Raw genomic sequence first — 10,096 nt, 5'->3', positions numbered from 1 at the left:
AAAGTTATGACCAAACCTAGACAGCATATTCAAAAAGCAGAGACATAACTTTGCCAACAAAGGTCCGTCTAGTCAAGGCTATGGTTTTTCCTGTGGTCATGTATGGATGTGAGAGTTGGACTGTGAAGAAGGCTGAGCGCCAAAGAATTGATGGTTTTGAACTGTGGTTTTGGACAAGACTCTTGAGAGTCTCTTGGACTGAAAGGAGATCCAACCAGTCCATTCTGAAGGAGATCAGCCCTGGGATTTCTTTGGAAGGAATAATGCTAAAGCTGAAACTCCAATACTTTGGCCACCTCATGCGAAGTGTTGACTCTTTGGGAAAGACTCTGAGGCTGGCAGGGATTGGGGGCAGGAAGAGAAGGGAACTATAGAGGATGAGATGGATGGATGGCATCACTGACTCGATGGATTTGATTCTGAGTGAACTCTGGGAGTTGGTGATGGACAGGGAGGCCTGGCATGCTGCGATTCATGGGGTCGCAAAGAGTCAGACACGACTGAGCGACTGAACTGAACTGATGGCTTTTCCAGTAGTCATGTATGGATGTGAGAGATGTACCATAAAGAAGGTTGAGCACCAAAGAAGTGATGCTTTCGAATTGTGGTGCTGAAGAAGACTCCTGAGAGTCCCTTGAACTGCAAGGAAATCTAACCATTCAATCCCAGAGGAAATCAACCTGGAATATTCATTGAAAGGACTGATTCTGAAGCTGAAGGTTCAATACTTTGACTACTGGGTGTGAAGAGACAATTCACTGGGGGAAAAAAAAATAAAACCCTGATGCTGGGAAGATTGAAGACTAAAGAAGGGGGCAGAAGAAGATGAGATGGTTAAATAGCATCACCAACTCAGTGGACATGAATTTGAGCAAACTTCTTGACATAGAGGAGAACAGAGGAACCTGGTGTAGTACAGTTTATTGGGTAGAAAGAGTCAAACATGACTTAGCGATTGAACAACAACAACAAAATAACTGAATTACTTTGTTGTGCTTTTGAAACTAGCAAACATTGTAAATCAACTATAGTTCAATAAAATAAAAATTCCAAAAACCAAAAAGCAAACCACCCAATTAAAAATTGGCTGAGTACCTAAATAAACCTTTATCAGAGGAGACATACCATGGCTAACATGCACTTGAAAAGACTCTCAACACCACTCATCCTCAGGGCAATGCAAATCAACAGCAAATTGAGATATCACTTCACACCTATTTGAATGATTATCATAAAAAGTGAAAAATAGTGAGTATTGATAAGAATGTAGAGAAAAGGAACTCTCAGTCGCCATTGTTGGAATTTAAATTTGCTGTGGCCACTGTGGAGAACAATATGGCATGCTCCCCCACTTACCAAAACTGAAAATAGGACGTCTATGACATCTAGCAATTCCCCTTCTGCATATTTCCCTGAAGAAAACAAAAACACTCTTTTGAAAATACATACACACATTGATTCTTTTTCTGCAGCATTCTATACAATAGTCAACATAAGGAAGCAATCTAAGTGTCCCTCAAAAGAAGAATAAACAAATATGTGACACATAGTTGAATAGACACACAAACACTGGAGTATTAATCAACTATAAAGTAATGAAATCCTTTCCTGCTTTTTGTGACAAATGGATGGATTTAGATGGTTTTATCCTTTGTGAAAGAAGTCATTTAGGAAAAAGAAATACCATATGACCTCACATATATGTGGCTTTTTTAAAATAAAAAAAATAATAAATCAGAATCAGATTCATACATAGAAGAAATGGTGGTTGCCAGAAGGGAAGGCATTGAGGGGCCAAATTGATAAAGGGAGTATACAGGCATAAACTCTGTAATAAATTAAAAAAGAAATCTGGGGATATGATTTACAGCATAAAGAATATGTATTCTTAGTCATTGTATTATTAATATAAAAACTTACATGGGAACAGATGGTTATTAGATTTATTGAGATGGTCATTTCATAATGTATGTGCTGTGTGTGCATAGTCACTCAGTCATGTCCGACTCTTTGCGACCCCATGGACTGTAGCCAGCCAGCCTCCTCTGTCCATGTGGAACTCCAGGCAAGAATAACGGAGTGGGCTGCCGTGCCCTTCTCCAGGGGATCTTCCCAACCCAGGAATTGAACCCAGGTCTCCTGCATTGCAGGCAGATTCTTCACCATCTGAGCCACCAGGGAATATAACTGTCACATCACTAGGCAGTGCACCAGAAACTAACCCAGCATTACAGTCGGCTATACTGCAATTAAAGCATATTCACACGGCCAGGCTCACCAGAGATACTGTGCACAATAACACACCTTAAGCAATGGTTAGTATATAAAAGATTATTGATGGATAAATATTCATTGTGCCCTTATGGGTGATTATTTCAAAGAAAAGTTAAATCCTTAGCTTTTTTCCTTCATACTTCACCTCAACCAACAAGGCCAATACTCAAGATCCAGCTTTTTGTAAACTCTTTACTGAATTTATTACAATATTGCTTCTGTTGTATTTATATTTGTTCATTTGGCCATGAGACACGTGGAGTATGTTGAGGCTGTATACTGTCACCCTGCTCATTTAACTTATATACAAAGTACATTATGAGAAATGCTGGGCTGGAAGAAGCACAAGCTGGAATCAAGATTTCCGGGAGAAATATCAAAACCTCAGATATGCAGATGACACCATCCTTATGGCAGAAAGTGAAGAGGAACTAAAAAGCCATGAAAGTGATAGAGGAGAGTGAAAACGTTGGCTTAAAGCTCAACATTCAGAAAACAAAGATCATGGCATCTGGTCCCATCACTTCATGGGAAATAGATGGGGAAACAGTGGAAACAGTGTCAGACTTCATTTGGGGGGGGGCTCCAAAATCACTGCAGATGGTGACTGTAGCCATGAAATTAAAAGACGCTTACTCCTTGGAAGGAAAGCTATGACCAACCTAGACAACATATTAAAAAGCAGAGACATTACTTTGCTGACAAAGGTCCGACTAGTCAAGGCTATGATTTTTCCAGTGGTCATGTATGGATGTGAGAGTTGGACTGTGCAGAAAGCTGAGTCCCAAAAAATTGATGCTTTTGAACTGTGGTGTTGGAGAAGACTCTTGAGAGTCCCTTGGACTGCAAGGAGGTCCAACCAGTTCATCCTAAATTAGATCAGTCCTGGGTGTTCTTTGGAAGGAATGACGCTAAAGCTGAAACTCCAATACTTTGGACACCTCACGCAAAGAGTTGACTCATTGGAAAAGACCCTGATGCTGGGAGGGATTGGGGGCAGGAGGAGAAGGGGACGACAGAGGATGAGATGGCTGGATGGCATCACTGACTCGATGGACATGAGTTTGAGTAGACTCCGGGAGTTGGTGATGGACAGGGAGGCCTGGCATGCTGCGATTCATGGAGTCGCAAAGAGTCAGACACAACTGAGCAACTGAACTGAACTAAACTGAACACATCAAACCTTAGGGAGGACAAAAATGTCCATTGCATAATATGCTTTACTGAAAAAATAAAAAAGGAAGTAACCTAAACATCTCTGTAAAGAAGATTCTACAAGTAAATTGTGATGTGTGATCATGTTTAAAACAATTGAAATAAGTGACCTAGAATATGGAAGATTTGGAAAAGGGGATCAATATCTCTGCAGAGTACATTCTGACATAGAGCTGGAGAGAGGACATAGCTCTGAGATAGGACAATGAAGGTGTATTGCTGACCTTGCCAAGTGAAAGCAGACTGCCTCACTGCTCTTCTGTGTCAGTGACCAGGGCTGCCAGAACTAATTAACACATGGTGATTTTCACAACAGGAATTTGCTCTCTTGAAGGTCTAGAGGAAAGATGTCCAAAATCAAGTTGTCTCCAGGGCCTGCTTCTTTTGAAAATTTGGGCAAACACTTTTCCATGACTTTTCCAGGCTTCTGCAGCCTCTGCCATCCTTGGCACTCCTTCCCTGGCCCTACTGATGCATCACTCCAACCTGTGCCCAGCTTTTACTTGCCCTTCTTCCTTGTGTCTTGTGTCTCTGTTTCATCTCTTCTTCTCAGAAGAACACCTATGAATGCATTTAGGGCCCACCTAATCTAGGGTGACCTCATCCTAACTAATTTATTTTGAAAGATCTTATTTCCAATTAAGATCACTCTTTGCATTTTCAGGCAGACATTTATTGAGGTGAGGGGGTCACTATGGAGCCTACTAGAATCCTGTTCCATGTGCTAAAGGTAATTTACTCTGCAGTTGCTGAATGTATTGTTCTCTCTATGTCAAGTAGAATCAATGTGGTTGATAGGTATATTCAATTGCAACATGACTACAGTTTTTCTCTTGCATTATTATTTAGAGAGATGGTAAAACATCACTATATCACCCATAATTTTAATATGTGTGTATCTTAATCACTCAGTTGTGTCTGACTCTTTGAAAACCCTTGGAATGTGCCCACCAGGCTCCTCTGTCCATGAAATTTTCCAGGCAAGAATACTGAAGTGCATTGCCATTCTTTTTCTTTTTTAAAAAAATTTATTTATTTTAATTGAAGGCTGATTACTTTACAATATTGTAGTGATTTTTGCCATACATTGACATGAATCAGCCATGGGTGTACATGTATTCCTTATCCTGAACCCCCTCCCACCTCCCTTCCCATCCCATTCCTCAGGGTCATCCCAGTGCACCAGCCCTGAGCACCATCTCATGTATCGAACCTGGACTGGTGATCTATTTCACATATGATAATATACAAGATTCAATGCTATTCTCTCAAATCATCCCACCTTTCGCCTTTTCCCATTGAATCCAAAAGTTGGTTCTTTACATCTGTGTCTCTTTTGCTGTATCACATATAGGGTCATCATTACCATCTTTCTAAATTCCATATATATGTGTTAATATACTGTATTGGTGTTTCTCTTTCTGACTTACTTCACTCTGTATAATAGGCTCCAGTTTCATCCACCTCATTAGAACTTATTCAAAAGCATTGTGTTTAATAGCTGGGTAATATTCCATTATGTATATGTACCACAGCTTTCTTATCCATTCATCTGCCAATGGACATCTAGGTTGCTTCCATGTCCTAGATATTGTAAACAGTGCTCTGATGAACACTGGGGTACATGTGTCACTTTTAATTCTGGTTTCCTTGGTGTGTATGCCCAGAAGTGGGATTATTTCTTTTTAATTCTGTCGGGTTTTACTTCCTATATTTTAAGTCTCTGTTAGTTGTATACACATTTAAATTTTCCTATGATCCAGGTGGATAAAACATTTTCATTATGACATGTCCCTTTACAAATAAACTTTTTCCCAGAAGTCTAATTTGTCTAATAATTATTAAGGCATGTGAGCCTTGTTTATCTTAAAATGTATATGATACAATTTTATCCAGCATTTCCATTTCAAATTTTCTATATTAAATTAAACATTAAATACATATCATGTTTATAATTTTGTTTTGGTTTTCCAACTGAGATTAAAATATTTTGTTTCAATGGAAGTGATATATTTAAGCTATATTCAGTGACTGTGGGGCTGCCTTGAAGAGAATCCAAATAGCCAAAAACAGGACAGTTTTAGCATAAAAAGGATCATAATGGTAATAGGTGTCATAGAAAGGGCTATGCTGTTGCCCTGGGTCAGACTCCCCACCTGTCACTTTTCTTCACAACCACAGATGAGGATGGAGCAGAGGAGGAGAAAGGGCTGTGGGCCAGGAGGTCCCACCTGCTGCCCAGGGAGACCTTTCCAAGGACGTCCATAGTGTCCGTATAAGTTGTCTGCATTTCTCTACTGTTTGCCCCAACCACACTCAGGGCTCCCTAATGGTATTCTTGCCTCCCTTGTACAAAGGATGATTGGCCACAGGATTGCAGCTCCTGGGATCCAGGGGGTTGTGAGTCCCAGTGTACTCAGAAGCCCAGGTCTCACCTAATTGGCCATTTGAGGCCTCAAGTCCCAGACCTGCAAATAGCATCTTCTGAGCAGAGTGACCCTCAGGTACAGGAACCTGACATATTGCCCAGATGGCAGATAATGTGGAGAGTCAGGTGACTGAGTCCATCCCCTGCTCTGCTTCTATCAAGACCCAGGAGTTCCTGCAGCCAGAGCCTGCTTCCCCCTGTGTCCCCTCCTCCCTCTCACTTCCCTGCACAGAAGGCCAGAGGTGGACAAGGGAGGGGGCCCTCAACACCACATCAGCAGCAGCAGCACGGACCTGGTGAGGAGTCCTGTCCTCTGCAGGAGCACAGGGTCCTGCGTGAGCCATGCCCCTCCTGACATCACAGGAGTGGTGTGGTCATCACTCAGCAGGGCGTGGTCAGCATCACTGACAGGTGAGTCCTGGGAGCCTGGATCCTGGACAACATGGTCCCCCACTCCCCACTGCCCTGGGCAGGATCAGTTAGGGCAGCAGGTCTGAGTTTAACAGGAGTGGAAATAATCAGGGGTCCTCGTACAAAGGTGGATTTTAAGTCAATGGCCTGAGATCCTGAGCCTAACAAGCATCAGGCACTGCTGGTGCTGAAGGAGCTCAGATCACACTTGAGTGATGAGAGTTTGCAAGGAAAGGATTCAGGACACAGTCACTACAAATATTCAATAGATCCTCAATAGCAACACTGGGTTTCTCTGCTCCACCCTGGAGGTATTTGTTAGGCTCAACTCAGAGGCAGGTTTACTAAAGAAACTGCAGTAGCCTCACTTGGCCATCTTAACAAGCCAGAAGAATGTGTTTGTTCAGTTTTTCAAAACAAGTTTGGAAGCTTGGCTTCCCAGGTGAAAATGCCAAGCACTGGTCATGTGCTCCACAGGTATGCGAGGGGTCACTGCGGTGATGACTCAAGGCCCCTAAGGTGTATGAATTGTCCCAGGAAACAGCCAAATAAATAAAGCTGGGAACCCCCAGGGATATAACAGCAAGGTCACCAAATCTGGGGATAGTGGGTGAAGGTGGGTCACTTTGAGATTATTATGAGATGAGGACCTGGATGGGCAGACAGGGTGTGTGTGTGTGTGTGTGTGTGTGTGTGTGTGTGTGTGTGTGCAGGACAGGCCTCAGTGCATAGGGCTGGTGGCCAACATGTGTAGGGCAGCACCCTGTCCAGCCTCAGTGCCCATATCCAAATTCACATTTGAGTGGCCCTGCCCACTCAAATAAGAGCCCCTTGGGATCCTCAAGGATGCACAGTGCTCTGCAGACAGAATGAAGCTGTGGTCCAGGTTCACATATTGATGCTACATGGGGCTCATGGTCTTCAGGACAGACTGAGAGAAAATTTCCTGGTTGGTGCTGGTTCCTGCTCTGGTCCCAGCCTGGCCTGGAGGTACAATCATCAACAATACACCACCAGGCTGGCATGAGGTGTTCAATAAATATTTATAAAATTAGTGAATGAATTAATAAGACAGGAAAGTGCAGGATTAGATACTTGAGTGAGGAGTGGAAATTACAGAGCTCAGGAACATCCCTATGGAGATGGAAAGCATTTATTGAGAAGAGACAGAGGAGGTTACAACACTCCTCACACTTCAAGTTTTCAGCCTCTAAAGCTCCTGGCAGCCACTACACACCCCATAACAGCAGCCCAGAGTAACCCAGAGAGAATAAACTTCCATATTTATGCATTAATGAATCGGAGGAAATGTTCCCTTTTCAGGTCAGTCCATACTCATCTGGAAGCACAACTGGGCAGCTGGTGGTCTCTTGGTCACTGTGCAGTGAGGTGGTGCAATGTCCTTGATCTCCAAGGCAGGGCGATCATGTGACATTGACCTGCTCCCTCTCCCTGCCTCCCACCTGCTCTCTGCTCTCTGCACCGTGTCATGGTCAGGATCATGTCACCCCACAGAAATGGAAACCTCTCAGTGATGCCTCTGCAGGAGTTTGTGCTGGATGGATTTGGGGGTGGCCCACAGACCCAGGCCCTGCTGTTTGCTCTGTTCCTTGTTCTGTACTTGGTGGACGTCCTGGGGAACCTCACCATGATCGTGGTCATCATGCTGGATGCCCGTCTGCACTCTCCAATGTACTTCTTCCTCAAGAACCTCTCCTTCCTGGACTTGTGCTACTCATCTGTCATCTACCCTAAGACCCTCACTGACCTCCTTTCCTCCTCCAAGGTCATCACCTTAGGGGGATGTGCCACCCAGTTCTTCTTCATCTCCCTGCTCCTCACCACTGAGGGATTCCTCTTGGCCGTGATGGCCTATGACCGCTTCATGGCCATCTGCAGCCCCCTGCGCTACCCCATCTCCATGTGCCCCTTGGTCTGTGCCCGCCTGATGCTGAGCTGCTACTGTGGTGGCTGCCTCAACTCCATCCTGCAGACCAGCTTCACATTCAGCCTTCCATTCTGCAGCTCCAACCACATTGACCACTTCCTGTGTGATGTCCCTCCATTGCTCAAGCTTGCTTGTGCTGACACTACCATCAATGAGCTGGTCATGTTTAGCATTTGTGGCCTCATCATTGTGGGCACCACACTCGTGGTCCTCACCTCCTATGGCTACATCACAGTGACCATCCTGAGGATGCGCTCAGGAGGAGGGAGACACAAGCTCCTCTCCACCTGCGGCTCCCACCTGACAGCCGTGTCCCTCTTTTATGGGACTGTCTTTGTCATGTATGCCCAGCCGGGAGCTGTGGAGTCCGTGGAGCAGGGCAACGTGGTCTCTGTCTTTTACACCCTGGTCATCCCGATGCTCAACCCCCTCGTCTACAGTCTGAGAAACAAGGAGGTCAAGGATGCCCTGAGGAGACTGAGGCAGAAACACACAGCCACATGAAGGAGAGTGACCAGAGAGACTGGTTGTTCCAAGACAGGGCAAGAGGGCTCTGGGAGAGGTACAGGCTTTGGTTTGAGGAATTCATTCCTCATTCATCCAACTCATTTCTTTCATCTAAACTTTCATTCAGCCCTTCATAGGAGTACTTCATGGAGCATACATTGCATGGATGAAATGCAATAAAGAACCAAGCTCTTTTGCCAGCAGAAAAGTAACAGTGCAAGGATGGAGCAAGGCCATAATCTTGAATTCTGGGTAACACGGTGGGCAGCATCATGAACAGAGAATCTCTGAGCAGTCTGTATGTCCCAAGTTCAACTTCCTCCAGGGAAAATACATAGACTAGACAGATTTTGAGGCTTCTCCCTTCAAGTTGTTGCTGAACCTAATGTAAGTAAGTGTTCAGCTGTCTCCCCTGGACCACCTAGCAGGGGGGCCTTAGGACACTCAGCCTTGGTGATAGCCTGGGCATTCCCACAGCCAATTAGGGCAGTTAGGAAGACCGTGCTTCCCCTCAGTCCTGCAGCGGGGCTGTTCCTCCTCTTCCCCTTTCTGTTCACTGAAGCCACCACCCAACAAGGCAGCAGGGAGCACCTGCGCTCCTGCTTCAGACACTCCTAGTGCTCCCTGTCCTGGGTTTCTCCCCTCAGACAGCAGCTGGGAGCCCCAGGGAGCCAACATGGATGCCTGACACCCAAAGTTCACCATCCAACCTGACAGGTGACACTCTTCTGACTACTTATGACCCTAAGAAATGGGACCTTGTTAGCACAGACACCTCTGAGTAAGGATGGAGGTCCTGGTGGCTGAAGCAGAGAGCAGATGGTAGAGAAAGAAGGTGTCCTTTCTTGCTGGTGAACACAGCTCCCTGCTCTCTGTCCCACACTCCCTGGGAGCCTGGCCCCTCAGGCTTAACCTGCCCATTCAGAGCTCCATCCTCATTCTCTGTGGACCTAAGACACGGCCTGGATGCAGAGCCCAGCAGCCTCCTTAACTGGTCTCCCTTTGGTAGAGTCATCCACTCCCATGGTCACTCCCAGGAAGTTGTCCTCTGGAAGAAGGGTGGTCTGTACCCTGTAGGGGCAGGGGGACATGCCCTGTGTCTCTGATCACAGACTCAATCTTCTTGCTTCTTTGCTCAGGAGACATGAGGAGGGGCTAATAGCCCAGTGAGAAGATTTCTGCGCACAATAGTCAACTGAAACACACTCCAAGGTCTTCACTCACTTGTTCCTGTTCCTTCTCATTTCTGGACTTTCTGTAAAATTATTTCTATCTCTGCCAGTTTACTGTATTCCCTCGATGTAACGCCTGTT

The 10,096-nt window shown here is 45.1% G+C and overlaps 1 protein-coding gene across 1 annotated transcript; it reads left to right on the top strand.

Annotated features, from left to right (window-relative positions):
• The first annotated feature begins 7,817 nt into the window (after positions 1-7,817).
• LOC104979864 (olfactory receptor 12-like) lies at positions 7,818-8,780 on the top strand. Its single transcript, XM_010828419.1, has one exon. The coding sequence runs from the start codon at positions 7,818-7,820 to the stop codon at positions 8,778-8,780; it is 963 nt and encodes a 320-aa protein (XP_010826721.1).
• The last annotated feature ends 1,316 nt before the right edge of the window (positions 8,781-10,096 follow it).

Source organism: Bison bison, unplaced genomic scaffold (assembly GCF_000754665.1).
Source record: "Bison bison bison isolate TAMUID 2011002044 unplaced genomic scaffold, Bison_UMD1.0 scf7180017858591, whole genome shotgun sequence".
NCBI lineage: Eukaryota > Metazoa > Chordata > Mammalia > Artiodactyla > Bovidae > Bison > Bison bison.
This window is presented reverse-complemented; position numbering and strand designations above follow the sequence as displayed.